This window comes from Lepus europaeus, chromosome 7 (genome assembly GCF_033115175.1).
Source record: "Lepus europaeus isolate LE1 chromosome 7, mLepTim1.pri, whole genome shotgun sequence".
NCBI lineage: Eukaryota > Metazoa > Chordata > Mammalia > Lagomorpha > Leporidae > Lepus > Lepus europaeus.
This window is the reverse complement of record NC_084833.1, coordinates 13,977,016-13,995,940: the sequence shown is the minus strand read 5'-3', so window position 1 is coordinate 13,995,940 and position 18,925 is coordinate 13,977,016. Positions and strand designations below refer to the sequence as shown.

Below are 18,925 nucleotides of genomic sequence, written 5' to 3'. Positions count from 1 at the left end.
CCAAGTCCAGGCTTATCAGGCTTATCTCCTAGAGAGGGGGACCATGGGCCAGACACTTCACTGTTCTGAGCTCGGATCAGCTGAGAGATCCCAGAAAAGCTCTTTCCTTATAAACTTGGGAGCACACTCTACGTCCCGCTGTTTTTCTCATGATGGTGATGATGGAGAAGGAAGTTCCGTGTCCTAGAGCTGAGAGCTGCATCTACGCTTCCCCCAGCCTGCTCCCCACCAGCTTTGGGCTACAATGCCCAGCCCGGCCCACTAAGCGGACCAAGTGGTGAGAACCATCCTGACTTACGGGAACTCACACCAGCGATCAATCATCCTTAATTTGTAACTGGGCAGAGTCCTGGGCCAGCCAATGGCTAAGACTGGCCCCCCACACCCCACCCTCTCTGACCCTGTAGGGCTCTCCACTCAGTCTGCAGGAAACTGCCCAGTGACCAGGAGTTCGGAGCAGGTTTGGTGCTGTGGGGTGAAGGTCGGGTGCAGAAGGAAGCGATCTGGGCAGGGACTCCCCTCACCTCCTTCCTTCCCTCCCCCAGGCTTCCCGGGAGACTTCTGCCTCCTCCTCGCCCCTCCTCAGCGCCTGCTCTTCCCTCAGGGCTCTGGTGCCCAGGCCCCTCTGGCCTCCCCTCCCCTCCGCCTCAGGCCTCTTTGTTTGGCGGAAGCCGGACCCCCCAGACTGAACAGATGGACGGAGACCCGGGCCTGGGGCGGGGGAGAGGAAGGGCCAGCCGGTGCCGGGAAGGGAAAGCGGTTTGGGGAAAACAAAACAGAGGGAGGAGCCAGGGAGAAGGTGGCCCCTGGAGGGAGGAGGCGGGAATTGGTAGAGAGGGGCCGGGGCCTGGAGCGCACTGGGGGCGGGCCCCGGGGTGGGGTGGAGGCCCCCCAGGCTCCGGCTGAGGCTGGTTTGACGCTGGTGGCTCCGCAGGTCGCGGCTGACGTCGCAGCCCAGATGGCCTCCAGGCTGACCCCGCTGACCCTCCTGCTGCTGCTGCTGGCTGGGGTAAGTGGCCCCTCGGCGGGGGAGGGGGCGGGGCGCTGAGAATTAACCCTTCAGACCCCAGGAGGGGGGTGGCTCCTCGGGAGCGGCAAGCGGCATCCCTGCCCGGCTTTGTCAGCGTGGAAAAAGCTCGGAGTTCCTACATAGCCGGGTTTTAATCTCGGCAGTGTGGCCTTGGGCAAGTCACTTCTCCCAGCCTCCTGGTTTAGAAAAATGGAGAAGAGACCCCACCCTGTCCACCAGCCAGCCTGGCAGGAGGACCCCTGAGGACAAGGAAACGGGCAGCTTTTTGAGCTCGGGTTTGTGGTAGGAAACTAAGCTGTGCTGAGTAGGGTTCAGCTGCTGTGACACAGACTCCCCCAGGCGGGGGCCGGCCAGGCGGAACTGGTTGTGAGCATAGCTGAGCCTGGGCAGGGGTCAGCAGCAATGTCCCAGTGGTCTGGGAGCCAGGGTAAGAGATAAGCCCAGGAAGTGTGGGAACACAGGGGAATGGCATGCCCGTGTCTGCTGCGTGTGTGTGTGGTGTGGAACCGGCATCCCTGGTGCCTGTGAGATTCAGCAGGTAAATGGAACATGAACAAGCGATCTGGAGTCAGAGCCTTGGTTTGACTTTCCACTCTGGTGAGGCTGTGGCCTACTTGCTTATGACGTCCCTGCATTAGTGTCTCTATCTGTGAGTGAGGATATTCAGCCGGGCAGCGTTGACACTGGGGGCTGAATAACTCACTGATGACAGCAGTCCTCTGCATTGTGGGATGTTCTGCTGTATCTGTGGCCGAGAGGCAGCAGCATCTGTCCCCCTGCCTCCTGGTGACAACCAAAACTGCGTCCAGACATTGCTACTTGGGTTTATACTATTCCCATCCCCCACACAACCTTCCCTCCCTCCCTTTCTTCCTCTCTTCCTTTGGAAATGCTGGTCCTTCCTAATATCCACCAATGGGGTTGCAACCTACCCATAAATGTTTTTAAAGATGTATGTATTTATTTTGAAAGAGTTACAGAGAGAGGGGGAAACACAGGGAGAGAGAGCAAGAGAGATTGTCCATCTGCTGATTCACTTCACAGGTGGCCACAATAGCCCGCACTGGGTCAGGATGCAGCCAGGAGCTTCATCCGGGTTTCCCACCAGGGAGGCCCAAAAACTTGGGGCATCTTTAGCTGCTTTTCTCACACCATTAGCAGGGAGCTGGATTGGAAGCAGAACAGCTGGGTCTCGAACTGGTGCCCACAGTGGATGATGACACTACAGGTGATGGCTTAACCTGCTATGCCACAATGCTGGCCCCAAGGATAGCCTTCGCAGCCAGGACATGAACCGGTGCCCATATGGGATGTTGGCATAACAAGTGGTGACTTAACCTGCCACAGCACAGTGCCAGTCCCCAGAGTCCTTACTTTAAAAACTATTTGGGGGCCAGCACTGTGGCATAGTGGATAAGGCCACTGCCTGTGGTGCCGGCATCCCATATGGGCGCCGATTCGAGTCCTGGCTGCTCCTCTTCCAATCTAGCTGCTAATGGCCTGGGAAAGCAGTGGAAGATGGCTCAAATGTTTGGGCCCCTGCGCCCATGTAGGGGACCCAGAGGAAGCTCCTGGCTCCTGGCTTTGGCTCGAGCTCAGCTCCGGGCATTGCAGCCATTTGGAGAGTGAACCAGCAGGTGGAAGATCTCTGTCTCTGCCTCTGCCTCTCCATAACTCTGCCTCTCAAATAAATCTTTAAAAGAAAAAAACCGATTTGTATATATATTTGAAAGTCAGAGTTATACACAGAGAGGGAGAGATATTCCATCTGCTGGTTTGGTCCTGGCCAAAGCCAGCAACCCAGAACTCTGTCTGGGTCTCCCATGTGGGTGGCAGGAGCCTGGTTACTGGGATCATGTTCCGCTGCTTTCCCAGGTGCATCAGCAGGGAGCTAGACTACAAGTGAAGCAACCAGGACTCAAACTAGCACTCATATGGGATGCTGACATTGTAGGAGGCGGCTTAACTTACTATACCACAATGTCAATCCTGATAACAGAGTTGTTGACTACCGCTCATCATCTGCAAAGGCTATCCTTGGGGCCAGCATTGTGGCATAGTAGGTTAAGCCACCGCCTGCAGTGCCACCATCCGCTGTGGGCACCAGTTCGAGACCCAGCTGTTCTGTTTCCAATCCCGCTCCCTGCTAATGCACCTGGGAAAGCAGTGGAAGATGATCCAAGTGTTTGGACCCCTGCACCCATGTGGAAGATCTAGAAGAAGCTCCAGGCTTCTGGCTCCAGCCTGGCATAGCCCTGGCCTTTGTGGACATCTGGGCAGTGAACCAGTGGATGGAAGATCTCCCTCCTCCCTATAACTCTGCCTTTCAAATAAATAAAAATAAATCTTTAAAAAAAAAATCCTGTGTATATTCCTACCCCTCGACACACACACATACACCATTACATTGTCCCCTCTCTGATAAAATTGTAGTGGTTGTTCCAGAACAGGCCCCCCACTCTCCAGGCTATCCTGGAAATTGCTGTCTCCTATATAACATTTTACATATCCCTACCATCTCGTCCTGCTTTGAGTATTGGAGAGGACTATGCCTCCATGAGAAAATAAAACTGTTTCTTGAACCACAGGCTAGAACCTTCTCAAATCCCGGTGCTAGCAGCCCCAGCCCCAGGGATCCAGAGAGCTTGCAAAAGAAAAGCACCGTGAACATCTGGGAGGAAGACAGCCCCACAAGCACATCCACTCAGCACATCATGGAGTCTTCTACTTGGCCAGTGACCAACTCAGCCACCGAAAGAGCGGAAGATACTACGAACGAACCGAGCACTCAGCCCTTCGGCCAATACACCCAACCAACCACCGAGTTCCCCACGGACTTTCTGACCGAGCCCACTGCTGAGCCCTACTGCCCGGAGCCCGACATTTTCTGCTCTGACTCGGACTGTCTTGACATAGCAGAAGGGTTGGGAAATGCTTTGGTTGATTTCTCCCTGAGGCTTTACAAAGCCTTCTCAGCCACAAAGAAGCCTGAAACCAACCTGGCCTTCTCCCCATTCAGCATTGCCAGCCTCCTAACTCAAGTCCTGCTTGGTAAGAGCCTGGTTGATTTCTTTCCAGGTTGGATATTGGACCCTCCCATGAGTGTCACCACCCCAGAAACTGTTTACAAAGCTATGTCTCCAGGAGGAAGCTATCAAAACGAGCTACACAGTGACAGAGACAGGGAGCAGGGGGAGGAGACTGGTGATATATTTTTCATTCTTGAACATTTCTTCATTTTACAATGGTTCAGTAGGCACTGTTGCTTATTGAGTCCTGTGAACTATACAAGAGTATATAAAATAAGGTCCTAGCCACCAACCATGCTTCAACGTAAGGCAACATGAGAGATGGAATCATTGGAGTTAGACCTATGTATGAATTGTTAGACCTATGTAGAATCATGGTGATATTACTTTCTAGTTGTCTGGCCTTGGGCTGGTACAGAGCTGGTACTATCTGCCTCAAAAGATGAAGAAGCTGGTAGCCTAGTGCCTGACTCTCTGGGGAGTCAAAAAAGTGTTAATCGCTCCACCTTCCCGGGGATTACTGTCAAGTGGCATGGGATAACTATCTTTGCAACGGCACACACTGCTAAAGGCAGTGGGAAGGATCCCAGGAATGCTGCTAGGAACAATGTAGTGGGCATAGGAGACTATTTCTCTGGAGTCCCAGAACGCTAACATCTCACCGGATGCCCATGGCACCCACAGTACCCTACTCCCCAGTCAGGACAACCATGTGATCTCCAGGCATTACCAAGCATCCGCTGGGAGGCACATTCCAGTCCACTGGTTTCAGTCATTTTCTTTATTGCCCAAGAAATACAGTTCAAATCCTGCCTCCATCCTTCCCTTGTTAGCGCTGAGCCTTTACATTGCATAAATTCACTTGATCTCTTGAGCCTTAGATTCCTCATCTGTAAAATGGAAAAGGAGGTTGTCCTTACAAGGACAATGAGAGATGATGGGAGAAGTACGTAGGATACTTGGAAGCAAGTAGGTGCTCCATCAGTTTTAGCTGTGATTGCACACAAGACATCTACAGTAAGTATTTAACAGTGAATGCGTAACTAAAAAGGCATTAAACATTTCTCCTCTTATATGATTTCTTGCTCTAAATAGTAGTCTAGTGTCCCTGTCTATATATAGAATGAAACTCTGTAAACCCAGACCAACTCAATAGTAGTTCACATGGGACAGGCAGTGGTTAGACCTGGCTTTGGAGGATGAATAGGATGTAAATCAGTAGGGAAGCAGGGAAGGAGAATAATCAAAACCCCCAAAGGCCCGACTCTGGGATTATTTGTAATTCTTTGTCCCTATCTTTCTGACACATGTATTGTCTTCCAAGATAGCACTTCCAGCACTGAGAGTCTGAGACCCCTTCCATGCAGGGACCCCTCCTGAATTCCAGCCTGGTTCCTCTACCCTGGTTCCAAATGGTGGGTCTCCCACTCCTGTGAGTGCCACTCATCTCTGCCCTCTGTCTTAGGGGCTGGGGACAGCACCAGAAAAAACCTGGAGGAAGTCCTCTCCTACCCCGAGGACACTCCCTGTGTATACGAGGCCCTGAAGGCCATCACGTCCAAAGGCTTCACCTCCGTCTCTCAGATCTTCCACAGTCCAGGTGAGTGCCCAGGGAGGGACGGTGAGTGCGCAGGAAGGGCTGGAGAAGATTCTGAAGGGGAGCCAGCCCTGGGAAAAGAAGACAGAGGGGGTGAAGGGGCTGGGATATGGGGCATGGGATGCGCACAGGTAAGAAGGCTCTGGCAAGGGTTTCAGGTAGCAACAGGAGCTGGAGTGTCCTCATGGTGAGACCTTGGGAAAGTCATGTGCATTCCTCAACTCCTTTTATTTTTTATTGAAATGCAAAATCTTAAAATGATACTGAATTAATTAATTAATTTGAAAGGCAGAGAGACGAATAAAGATGGAGAGACACATCTTCCATCTGCTGGTTCATTCCTTGAATATCTTTAACAGCCAGGGATGGATCAGGCCAAAGCCGGGAACCAGAACGCAATCTGAGTATCCCACGAGGGTAGCAAGGACCCCAGCACTTGAGCCATCACCTGCTGCCTCCTGGGGTGTGCATCAGCAGGAAGCTGGAATTGGGAGCAGAGCCCGAAACCCAGGCACTCTAACAGGATGAGGGCATCCTAAACAGTGCTCTAATTCCTTTTAGAATAAGAACGTCCTCATGTATTTAATAGGTAAGGCCAACCGGGTGGGCTAGACAACTAAGGACATAAAATAGGTAAGCAACTTTTTAGGCTCAGGGAGTCTTGGACTCTCTTTTATGTTATGTGAATTTGTTGTCATTTACACGAGTTTTGTTATTAAGTAGGTAATCCTAGCAGTAAAGAGTAATTATAATGGATACTAATAGTCATAAACTTCCAAAATGATCTAATGCAGCGGTTCTCGAACTTTGCTCTCCAGAGCACTAGGGTTCTTCAGGAGCTACGGGTGGGGTCTGGGGGGGGTCACCACTTTCTGTGTGAAGGAGACAAACTGGAGCCCTGTTACACGGGGGGCTTCAGACAGACTTTGAACATGTAATTCGGCTGTTTTAAATAGTTAGATCTGGCCCAATCCCCCCGTACTTTTTGAAAAAAGCAAAACCTTTTTTTTTTATGAAAGCCATACTCATTCATTCTAGAAAACTGAGAAAATACAGAAAAGCAAAGCAAACAAAGAGAAAACTCACCTAGCAAAGCATCCTCTTTCAAAATATGGCTTAATAATGTCAAGAAATATTGCATTTAATTATTTGTTATAAATCAGTTTTGTGGCCTGTGCTGTGGCTCACTAGGCTAATCCTCCGCCTTGCAGTGCCAGCACAACGGGTTCTAGTCCCGATTGGGGCGCCAAAATCTGTCCCGGTTGCCCCTCTTCCAGTCCATCTCTCTGCTGTGGCCCGGGAAGGCAGTGGAGGATGGCCCAAGTGCTTGGGCCCTGCACCCCATGGGAGACCAGGAGAAGCACCTGACTCCTGCTTTGGATCAGCACAATGCGCCAGCCGCAGCGCACCGGCCACAGCGGCCATTGGAGGGTGAACCAACGGCAAAAGGAAGACCTTTCTCTCTGTCTCTCTCACTGTCCACTCTGCCAGTCAAAAATTAAAAAAATAAAAATAAAAATAGATAAATCAGTTTTGTCCTGTGTCTTGCTAGGTTGTTGGAAATTCAGCATTCAACATTTTTAAAAAAGCTTTATTTATTTGGAAGGCAGAGTTACAGAGAGAGAGAGAGAGAGAGAGAGAGAGATATCTGCTTTCCATCTGCTTTCATTCTCCAAATGCCTGCAACAGCCAGGACTGGACCAGGCCGAAGCCAGGAGCCTGGAACTCTGAGTCTCCCACATGGGTGCAAGGTGCTAAGCACTTGGGTCATGTTCCGCTGCTTTCCCAGTCCATTAGCAAGGAGCTGGGTCAGAAGCAGAGCAGCCAGGGCTCAAACCACTGGGATGCCAGTGTTGCAGGCAGCAGCTTAACCTGCTGTGCCACAATGCCAGTCCTGAACTTACCTTTCCATTCCATTTTCCCATGAGCGTTATGAAGTATCCTTGGGTAAGAAGAGTGGGCTGGACACCTGCTCCAACATTCTGGAATCCCTGGAATGAGCAGAAGGAGCCCTGGAGGAATGTTCACTCTGCACGCTCGCTCTGAGAAGCGGAGGTGGTGCTTTGGGGAACTCATGCCTCCCTCTCTTGACCCCCCACCCCCAGACCTAGCCATAAAGGACACCTATGTGAATGCCTCTCAGAGCCTGTATGGCAGCAGCCCCCAAGTCCTGAGTAATGACAGCAATGTCAACTTGAAGCTCATCAATTCCTGGGTGGCTGAGAACACCAACCACAAGATCAGCCGGCTGCTGGACAGCCTGCCCGCTGACGCCAGCCTCGTTCTTCTCAATGCTGTGTACCTGAGTGGTAAGAGGCCCTCGGCCAGATGATCTTCCTCTTCGGGGTCCTTCTCCCCCTCTGGCTTCAAGGTTTTCCCAACCCCAAGTTCCACAACCAAATCCCAAAGCACCCATCCCTCTCTTTGCTAACAGGACAGTCCGCTCTTCTTCGTCCTTTCCCTGCCTGCATTACAGTACTCTCTCTTCCTTCCAGCCAAGTGGAAGAAACCCTTTGATAATAAAGAAAAGATGGAGCCCTTCCACCTCAAAAACTCTGTGATAAAAGTGCCCATGATGAGTAGCAAGAAGTATCCTGTGGCCCATTTCACTGACTCACTTCTGAAAGCCAGGGTAAGTTCTTAACCTTTCTCCATTCCTGTCTCACACCCACCTGAGTGTCCGGTTTTCTGCCATGGCCCCCTCGTTTTGGTTTATATCCTTTAACGTTCATTGTTTCGGCTCCTTCCAACAGTAATTCCACCCTATATCCTCTCCTTTTCTCCCCTCTGACCTTGGCCAAGGCAAGCATTGTATATTCTTGGCTGGATGCTAACGTTTCTTCATTCATCTCTACTGGATTGAATGGCACAAAGTGAGTTATGTTTCTGTTCTATGCATCTGTTTCTCTCCAGTCAATCTTCCAGGAGACCCCAGTATTCATGTGTACAAGTACATCTGGATGTGTGTGTGGATGTGCACCTGTGTTAAATGGTTTAAGTTCCGTAGCGGGAATGGAGCAGTGGAATTTCAATGGGTAGAGAGGGAAGGAAGACAGAATAAGGAACCCAGAGGATTCTGCTTCGTAAAGTACCTCTTGCACTATGACCACCTGCTCAGACAGCAGGACACAGACTTATGAGGTAGATGATGGGAAACACTGGTCTGAGAAGTAGATCTGTTCTGGAACACACCAGGCTTTGTTTCCACCTTGGGAGTTTTCCTTGTCTTTTCCCTCTGTGTGGATCTACCTTCACTGCGATCTTCACATAGCTTGTTTCTTCTGGTCATGTCAGTGTCAGCTCCAGGGTCACCTTGCGGAAGCAGCACTATGGTGCAGCAGGTTGAACTGCAATTTGCAAAGCCAGCATCGCATATCAGAGTGCCAGTTTGAGTCCTGGCTGCTCCACTTCCAATCCAGCTCCCTGCTAATGTGCCTGGGAGAGCAGCAGAGAATGGCCCAAGTGCCTAGGTCCCTGTCACCCATGTGAGAGACCCAGATGAAGTTCCTAGCTTCTGGCTTCTGGCATTAGCTATTTGGGGCAGTGAACCAGCATATGGGAGATCTCTCTCTCTCTCTCTCTCTCTCTCTCTCTCCCTCCCTCATTCTCCTTCTCTCTGATGCTCTGCCTTTCAAACAAACAAATAAATACTTTTTTAAAAAGGTCACCGTGATGGAGGGGCTTTCTCCCCTTTGCAGCAGCCTCCTCTTCACCCTGTAATGTCACCTGTTTTGTTATATTCACAGTACTCATCCCTGTCTGAATTGTTCGCTTATTTGATTATAATGTTGTCCATCTCCCTGAGATGTGACCTCTTTACTTGGGTACAGGAGCCTCACTTCTTTCTTTTCTGTATCTACAGTGCCTAGAGCAATGCCACATATAACAGGGGCTCACTCAATATTTGCTGAATAAATGAATAAATAAAGTAGAGGTTGCTGGGGCAGGCATTGATGGCCCACAGTTAAGACACTGAGACACCCACATCCTGGGAGAATGAACCCAAAGTGTCTGGGTTCAAGTCCTGACTCTGCTCCCAGTGCCAGTTTCTGCTAGTGTGTACCCCAGGTGAGAGCCTAAGTAGCTGACTCCCTGCCACCTTCATGGGAGACCTGGATTGAATTCCTGGTTCTCAGCTCTGCTTCTACCCTCCTGTCTGTTGCAGCATTTGGGGAGTGAACCAGTGGACAAGAGATAACTCTTTCTTTTCTCTCTCTCTCTCTCCTCTCTCTCTCTCTCTCTCTCTGTCTCTCTACCTCTCAAATAAATTTTTATAATTTGTTTTTGACAGGCAGAGTGTACAGTGAGAGAGAGAGAGAGAGAGAGAGAGAGAAAGGTCTTCCTTTGCCGTTGGTTCACCCTCCAATGGCCGCTGCGGCCAGCGCGCTGCGGCCAGCGCAGCACGCTGATCCTAAGCCAGCAGCCAGGTGCTTCCTCCTGGTCTCCCATGTGGGTGCAGGGCCCAAGAACTTGGGCCATCCTCCACTGCCTTCCTGGAGAGAAGACCTCCACTGCCTTCTCCAGAGAGCTGGCTTGGAAGAGGGGCAACCGGGACAGAATCCGGCGCCCAAACCAGGACTAGAACCCGGTGTGCCGGCGCCGCAGGCAGAGGATTAGCCTATTGAGCCACGGCGCCGACCTCAAATAAATTTTTAAAATTTAGAAAACAAAATAGAAGGTGCTGAAGGGAGCTACTCAGTTGGAGCCAGAGGCCAGGGAGACTTCATAGAAGTTACTTTTGATGGTTCCCCATCCATTTCTTTACCCATTCACGCACTTACTCACCCAGCCATCCATCCCTGTCCAGTGTGTTTGAGCACGAATGACCTATTTAACAGAACCAGAACAGCGGTCTAAGACACACAAGAGTGAGTGTGTGTTGGCATGCCCCTGGCATCACTGTGGCTCAGAGTGCGCTGGGTCCCCACCCCACCCCTGTGTCCATGAGTTCCACATCCATAGCTACTACCAACTGAGGGTCAAAACATTCTGGGGACACTTTGGAAATTTATATTCATTAAATAAAAGTTTAATAAATGAAAAAAACATTCTGGGGAAAAATAAATTGCATCTGGATAAGCTTTCTTTCCCTTGTCATTAGTCCCTCAACAATACAGTATACAACTGTTCACACAGAATTTACATTAGGTATTACAAACAATCTAGAGATGATTTTAAGTATATAGGAGGAGGTACGTAGCTTACATACAAATACCACGCTGTTTTATATGAGGGGCTTGAACATCTCTGGATTTGAGTACCTGAGAGGCCGCGGAACCAGTCCCCCACGGACACTGAGAGAGGACTGTGGGGGAGGTGTCCATACGAAGTTTTCTCAGTGCCAAAGGAGGAGTAGTTTTGAGCACAAAAACCAGTTTTTAGTTCCTTGAGTTTTAACCAGATGTTTATAAACATCATTCATTGAAAAATCAAAGTTTTACTTGTGCCTTTTAATTTTCAGCTGAATTTGCTACATTATTTATAATAGAGTAATTTTTTAGGAAAAAAAAAACATTTCATTTGTCCACTAATTAAGCCTTATTGAACAGATTAAACTCCTTTGTTCTATTTACAAACATAGTTAATTAATAGTCCCATAAACATTTCAGCTCCCTTTATACATTAATAGACTTGATATTCTTTTTTTTTTTTTTAAGTTTTATTTATTTGGAAGGCAGAGTGCCACAGAGAAAGGGATCTTCCATTTGCTAGTTCACTCCCCAAATGGCCACAACAGCCAGGTCAGAGCCAGGCCAAAACCAGGAGCTAAGAACTCCGTGCTGGTCTCCCACATGGGTGCAGGGGCCCATGCACTTGGACTATCTTCTGCTACTTTCCCAGGTTCATCAGCAGGAAGCTGGATCAGAGGTGGTCTTGAACCAGCACTCAGCTATGGGATGCCAGCATCATAAGTAGTGTCTTAACCTGCTGCACCACAACGCCAGCCCCCTCACTGTTCTTTTCAAACATGTCAAATCCCTGACCAAGCAGAATTATTGTTCCGCTTGGCCATATCGTCCCAGCACCCAAAAGCCACTTATGGACTGAAAATTAGATGTTATAGACTTTATGCACCACTCATAAGAGAGAACAGGAACAGAGCTCAGAGCTCAAATCACCTGCAAATGTTACATTGCCAGTGGGTGGAAATGTGGTGCCCACTGCTCTCCTTCCACCAGTAGAGATAGACTAGCACTGCTCAGTTAGACCAGCTGGCAAAGCTGGGACGCCTAGTTCTGGCTGCTGCAGGCATCAGGCCTGTCTTGGGACATCAAGAATGCGAGCCAGGGACTGGCACTGTGGCGCAGCGGGTTAAAACCCCAGCCTGCAGCACCAGCATCCCACATGCACGCCGATTCAAGTCCCGGCTACTCCACTTCCAATCTAGCTCCCTGCTAATGCGCCTGGGAAGGCAGCAGAGGATGGCTGAAATCCTTGGGCTCCTGCACCCACGTGGGAGACCCGGAAGAAGAAGTTCTTGGCTCCTGGCTTCAGATCAGCTTAGCTCTGGCTGTTGAGGCCATTTGGGGAGTGAACCAGTAGATGGAAGAACTTTCTCTCTCTCTCTCTCTCTGTGTCTTTCAAATAAATCTTAAAGAAAAAAAAGAGAGAGCTGGGGTAGCCAGAGTGACAGGTGCCCCTCTCTTTTTCCAGGTGGGACAGCTGCAGCTCTCTCACAACCTGAGCTTTGTGATCCTGATGCCCCAGAGCCTGAAGCACCCCCTGGAGGATGTAGAGAAGGCTCTCAGGCCTTCTATCATCAAGGCCATCATGAAGAAGCTAGAGTTGTCCAAGTTCCAGCCGACTTTCCTGATGATGCCCCGGATCAAAGTGAAGAGCAGCCAGGACATGCTGTCAATCATGGAGAAACTAGGTGAGCCCTGCAAGTTCAGGTCACACCCAGGCCATCTGAGGAAAGGAAGGGATGGGTCTCTAAAATGCAAACGTTTGCAGCCGAGGTCTCAGGTTGTCCCTCAAGCCTGTGAGTAAAGGGGCAGGGGCTGTTATCCCATTGCATCATCAAGGAAGTGGCAGCCGTGTGCAACTTACCCAAACTTGTGTGACTTAACCCTTGAGCTAGTTAAAGGCAAATCAGCACACCAGGCCAGGTCGCCCGTTCTCATCTGTTCTAGTATGGTTCATTGTCACATAGACAGTGGAACAAGTGACCAAGGTGGGCTGCCTATGCTCCTTCCCAGAGACATTCATAGCAGGCAGCCACCCCATGGAATACACAAGAAGTGATCTGGCTATAAGGGCTCTCCCCTTACACAGAAACTGCCTGTCCTAACCTTTGGCTTCCTGTCCAGACCTATCGGCTGGTTTCCTGTTCCAGCCCTTGACCACCTAACACATGATCTCATTTCCGTGTGTATTGCACCTGCATAGCAAAAACACTTTTCTCTGTGCTCTCAGAGTACAGCACTTCGGGTCACCAACTGCAGCGAGGGTGATGCCGTCCCCAGACCAAGCAGTCTTCCGATTGTCTGCGGACACAAACGGGATGACCTGCAGTTTGATTCATGTCTGACGCTGTCTGCCTAGAGATAGCATCAGATGCCACCTCGGGCTCAGCCCCACAAGACTGCCCCCACTTCAGACACCAGTCACAAGACGGTTGTCACCTGGGCTTCTATAAATCAGAGGTTCTCACGGCCCCTCCTAGGGTTCGTTCTTTGCTAGAATGGCTGACAAAATGCAGGGAAACCCTTGAAGTCACTGGCTTACCGTATAATAAAGGATATGGTGAGGGCCACAGGTGGGACAGCCAGAAGACAAGGTGCATGGAGTCTGGAGGGGTCCTGAGCACAGGAGCTCCTGTTCTGTGCTGTCGGGGCACCACGTCCTGGCGTGTGGATGTTTCCTCCAACCTGGAAGTTCTTAGAACCGCACACTTTTGAACTTATGCTTAAATATTGATATATTTTATTTGAGAGGCAGAGAACCAGGCAGATAGTTAGAGTTCCCGTCTCCTGGTCCACTTTCCAAGTGTCTGCAATGTTTGGGGCTGGGCTGGGCCAAAGTCAAGATCCTGGAACCCAACCCAGGTCTCCCATGAGGGTGGCATTAACCCAACTACTTGCCTTTCAAGACCTGCATTAACAGGAAGCTGGCTGGAGCCAGGAGCCAGAGCCAGAGCTGCAGCCAGAGCCAGGCGTTGAACCCAGGCATTCCTGATACAAGATACGGGCATCTTAGCCAGCATCCCAACTCCTGGGCTAAACGCCTGCCCTGTGCTTTTGAGGTTGTTATGGAGGCTTCATCCTGTATGCATGATTATTAACTCAGTCTCCGGCTCCTCCTCTCCCAGAGCTGGAAGTTCCAGCCTTCTAATCAAAGCTTGGTCTTGGTAGTGAGCAGCTCCCACCAAGAGTCTACCAAAAGTTACGCCTTTGGAACAGAAGGCGCTGCTATAACCAAGGAAATGCCGTGGGGTTTCGGAGCTCTGTGTTAGGAGCCAGGGTTGATGACCAAACATTAGAACAAAGAACGCTCTTAGCACCCCTACTGCTAAGAAAGTTACAAGGGTTTTAGGAGCTGTTTTTCAGGAACTGGGGCAAAGACCAATATATACAAGGTTACTTTTCAAATTGTGTGAAAAAAAATGGAATTAAAAATAAGTTGAAGGGGGCCAGAGCTGTGGTGTAGTGGGTAAAGATGCCACCAGCATCCCATATGGGCACCAGTTCAAGTCCTGGCTGCTCCACTTCCAACCCAGCTACCTGCTGATGCACTTGAGAAAGTAGTGGAAGATGGTCTGCACCTACATAGGAGACCAGGAAGAAGCTCCTGGCTCTTGGCTTCTTGCTTCAGCCTGGCCCAGACCTGGTTGTTGGAGTCATTTGGGGAGTTAACCAATGGATGGAAGATCTCTCTCTCTCTCTCTCTCTCTCTCTCTCTTCTTCTCTCTCCCTCTGGAACTCTGCTTTTCAAATAAATAAATCTTTTTAAAATTAGTTTAGGGGTGGGTGTTGTAGCACAGCTACTACTTTGGATGCCCACATTCCATATCAATGTGCCTGGGTTCAAGTCCTGCATATGCTTCTGATCCAGCTTCCTGCTAATGCACACCCAGGGAGGCAGCAGGTGCTGGCTCAAGTACTTGAGTCCCTGCCACCCACATTGGAGACCCAGATGAGTTCCTAGTTTTTAGCTTCAGCCTGGGCCCAGCCCTGGCTGTCATAGACATTGAGAAAATGAACCAGTGGATGGAAGAGACCTCTCTCTCTCTCTCTCTCTTTCTATTGCTTTCCCTTTCAAATATATAAAACTTTTTAAAAAAAAAGATTTATTTATTTATTTGAAATTCAGAGTTACACAGAGAGAGGAGAGGCAGAGAGAGAGAGAGAGAGAGAGAGATGGGTGTCTTCCATCTGCTGGTTCACTCCCCAATTGTCCACAATGGCCGAAGCTGCACCAATCCAAAGCCAGCAGCCAGGAGCTTCTTCTGGGTCTCCCACATGGGTGCAGGGGCCCAAGCACTTGGACCATCTTCTACTGCTTTCCCAGGCCTTAGCAGAGAGCTGGATGGAGCAGCCGGGACTCAAACCAGTGCCCAAATGGGATGCCGGCACTGCAGGTGGCAGTTTTACCTGCTGCACCACAGTGCCAGCCCCAAAATATATAAAACTTTTAAAGGATAAAATTAATTGAAAACAATTTTAAAGGTTAGTGTGCTGCAAAAAAAATTTTTTTTAATATTTATTTTATTTATGTAAAAGGCAGAGTTACAGAGAGAAAGAGGAGAGAGAAAGGTCTTCCATCTGGTTCACTCCTCAAATGGCCTCAATGGCTGGAGCTGGGCCAGGCTGAAGCCAGGAGCCAGGAGCTTCTTCCTGGTCCTCCACATGGATGGCAGGGGCCCAAGCACTTGGGCCATCTTCTGCTGCTTCCCCAGGTGAATTAGCAAGAAGCTGGATAGCAAGTAGAGCAGCCAAGACTCAATCCAGCACCCATATGGGATGCTGGCACTGCAGGAGGTGGCTTAACCCACTGTGCCACAGTGTTACCCCCCTCAAATTGCTTTAAATCCATGCATAGGTCTTTTTCGTAACACCCGTTTTCCGTGAACATTTTGCAACATGTCATATGTGTTTCTTAGTACTTCACAGCATACAGCGTTGCACATGATCTCATAATACATGACCTGTCTCTGATATATTACCTGTCTTCCAAGGTCGCTGGAGACAAGGTAGCAAAGACATCACTTTCCAGAGCTTGTTTGGGGTGGGAGGCAAGGCCTCTCCCCTCTTGAAAGACAGAGCAGTGGTCGGGTCCCACCGGTAGAGAATGCCCTGAATGGGGGCAGAAGGCACAATCCATGATCTGACAAGCAAGAGAGAGGGCAAAACAGAGTGCTGGGACCTAGGACTAACGCAGATCGGTCAGGGCAAAGGTCTCGGTCAGCTGAGAGTTCTGCGCTGGTCTCTGACTTTGTTCTCCACTTTTCCCTAGAGTTCTTTGACTTTACTTACGACCTCGACCTGTGTAAGATGACGGACGACCCGGATCTTCTGGTGTCCACCATGCAGCACCAGACTGTGCTGGAGCTGACGGAGACTGGGGTGGAGGCGGCCGCCGCCACGGCCGTCTCTGTGGCCCGCAGCTTGCTCGTCTTCGAGGTGCAGCAGCCTTTCCTCTTCCTGCTCTGGGACCAACAGCACAAGGTCCCTGTCTTCATGGGGCGAGTGTACGATCCCAGGGACTGAGACCTGCAAGGGGCCAGGGCAGGGCAAGCCCTGCGCCCAAGCCTCAGTGCTCCCAGGTGCAGCCCTGCTGCTGCCCGCCTGGACCAAGCTCGCCAGCCACTGCACACACAGAGGGCTCCCTCCAGGGCTGGCAAAGGGAGCTGCTCCCATCAGCCCTTCCTTGAGGCCCTGTCATGCTCACCAAAGCACTTTCTGCAGCTTTCTCTGGTTCAGGTTGACCACACTCTACAAATAAAACTCAGCTGACCACGACTTCCTTTCTCCTTTGCCTTTGGATATGGGCTGCTTCGATTCCAGAGGACAAGAGCTGCCATGGCATCAGTATCAGCCAACCATCGCTGTGTAATAAGTCACTCCAAACTTAGTGGCTTAAAACTGCATTATTGTTAAGATTTTATTTATTTATTTATTTGAGAGATAGAGTTACAGTCAGAGCGAGGGAGGGGCAAAGAGAGAGATCTTCCATCCGCTGGCTCACTCCCCAAATGGCTGCAATGGCCAGAGCTGAGCCGATCTGAAGCCAGGAGCCAGGAGCTTCTTCTGGGTCTCCCATTTGAGTGTGAGGGCCCAGGCACTTGAGCTGTCTTCCGCTGGATTGGAAGAGGAGCGGCTGGAACACGAACTGACACCCGTATGGAATGCCGGTGCCGCAGGTGGAGACTTAGCCTACTACACTACAGTGCCAGCCCCAACATCTCTTAATTATTTCACCCAAGTCTCAGGGTTGTGGTCTTGCTGATCAGACTTGGGTTAGGCTGGTCTTCCTGGGCTGATTCATGCATCTGTCCCAGTGGGTAGGTTGATTGGGAGATAACTGGTTTGTTTGTTTGTTTGTTTGTTTTATTTGAAAATCAGGGAGAGAAAGAGATCTTCCATCCGTTAGTTCACTCTACAAATGGCCATAACAGTCAGGGCTGGACCAGGCTAAATCCAGGAGCTTTGTCTACGTCTCCCACATGGGTGCAGGGGCCCAAGTACTTGAACCATCCGCAGTTTCTTTCCCAGGTGCATTAGAAGGGAGTTGAATCAGAAGTGGAGGAGCCAGTGCTTTGGCATAGAGGGTAAAGCTGCCACCTGCAATGCCAGCATCCCATATGGGCACCGGTTCAAGCCCTGGCTGCTCCACTTCCAATCCAGCTCTCTGCTATGGCCTGGAAAATCAGTGGAAGATGGCCCAAGTGCTTAGGTCCCTGAACCTGCGTAGGAGACCAGGAGGAAGCTCCTGGCTCCTGGCTTCGGATCAGTGCAGCTCCGGCTGTTGCGGCCATGTGGGGAGTGAAACAGCAGAAGGAAGACTCTCTCTCTCTCTCTTTCGCGCTCTCTCTCTCTCTCTCTCTCTCTCTCTATCCTTCTGCCTCTCTGTGCCTCTGCCTTGCAAATAAATAAATCTTAAAAAATAAAGAGAAGAGAAGTATGGCCAGCACCGTGGCTCAACAGGCTAATCCTCCACCTTGCGGTGCCAGCACACCGGGTTCTAGTCCCGGTTGGGGTGCCGGATTCTATCCCGGTTGCCCCTCTTCCAGGCCAGCTCTCTGCAATGGCCCGGGAAGGCAGTGGAGGATGGCCCAAGTCCTTGGGCCCTGCACCCACACAGGAGACCTGGAGAAGCACCTGGCTCCAAGCTTCGGATCAGCGCAATGCGCTGGCCGCAGCGGCCATTGGGGGGTGAACCAACGGCAAAAAGGAAGACCTTTCTCTCTGTCTCTCTCTCACTATCCACTCTGCCTATAAAAAAAAAAAAAAAAAAAGGAGAAGTAGAGCAGCCAGGACTCGAACTGGTACCCGTATGGGATGCTGGCACTGCAGACAGCAGCTTAACCCACTGCGCCACAGCACTGGCACTGATAACTGGTTTGTAATGGCTTCTGTGGGGACACCATAGCTCTACTCACATCCTTCCAGCAGGCTAGCTTGCAATGGTAAAGTTCCAAGATAGAAGTCAGAAATGGGCAATCTTTTTCACATCTCTTCTGCTTTTCCACCTAAGTAACTGCTCTGGACCCCCTGGACTGGTCATCCTCCCCCCTCGCCCAGCTCGCTGACCCACACTTCAGCCCCAAGCAGCCCAGAGGTCTGTGTATCCCCCGTGGCTACACGTGGACATTCAGGCATCAGTCCACAAACACTCATCCAGCACCTGCCTGACGTGAGACAGATTGGATTTCCAAGTCGGCTCTCTGCTCGGGTCCAGCTGGTCCTGCCTGAGAGCTTTCTGTAGGTCTGTTTTCTGTAAGGCCACCAAAGCCAGCAGGATCTGTGCTCTCACCATGGCTGCCCCACATTCTGGAAACCTCTGCCGCCTGCAAAATCCGGCTTCCCCATCCCTCTCTCAGATTGCCCTGATGAGAAGGAGAAACTGAGGCAGCCAGGGCAGGGTGGTAACGGACATTGAGCTGGGTGCTGCATCCAGGCTTGCCGCTGTCAGCCCTTTGGGAGGGTTGTCATCTCAGTGGCTCTGGCTGGATGCCGGCTGTGAGGGGATCCACGCTTCCGGTAAAGCATGGCACAGCAGGCACAGTGTGGATTCTGATGACCATGCAGGGTCTTTCTCCAAAGCCTA

At 50.6% G+C, this 18,925-nt stretch overlaps 1 protein-coding gene across 2 annotated transcripts; it reads left to right on the top strand.

Moving 5' to 3' along the window:
- The first annotated feature begins 384 nt into the window (after window positions 1–384).
- SERPING1 (serpin family G member 1) lies at window positions 385–16,617 on the top strand. Of its 2 annotated transcripts, none has more exons than XM_062196121.1 (8): window positions 385–460; window positions 935–1,009; window positions 3,619–4,081; window positions 5,525–5,659; window positions 7,762–7,965; window positions 8,152–8,288; window positions 12,311–12,530; window positions 16,112–16,617. In XM_062196121.1, the coding sequence occupies exons 2-8, from the start codon at window positions 959–961 to the stop codon at window positions 16,363–16,365; spliced, it is 1,464 nt and encodes a 487-aa protein (XP_062052105.1). In that variant the 5' UTR covers window positions 385–460; window positions 935–958; the 3' UTR covers window positions 16,366–16,617. The 2 variants fall into 2 exon arrangements, with proteins under 2 accessions (XP_062052105.1, XP_062052106.1); XM_062196122.1 differs by having other exon boundaries at window positions 430–481.
- Window positions 16,618–18,925: the final 2,308 nt, after the last annotated feature.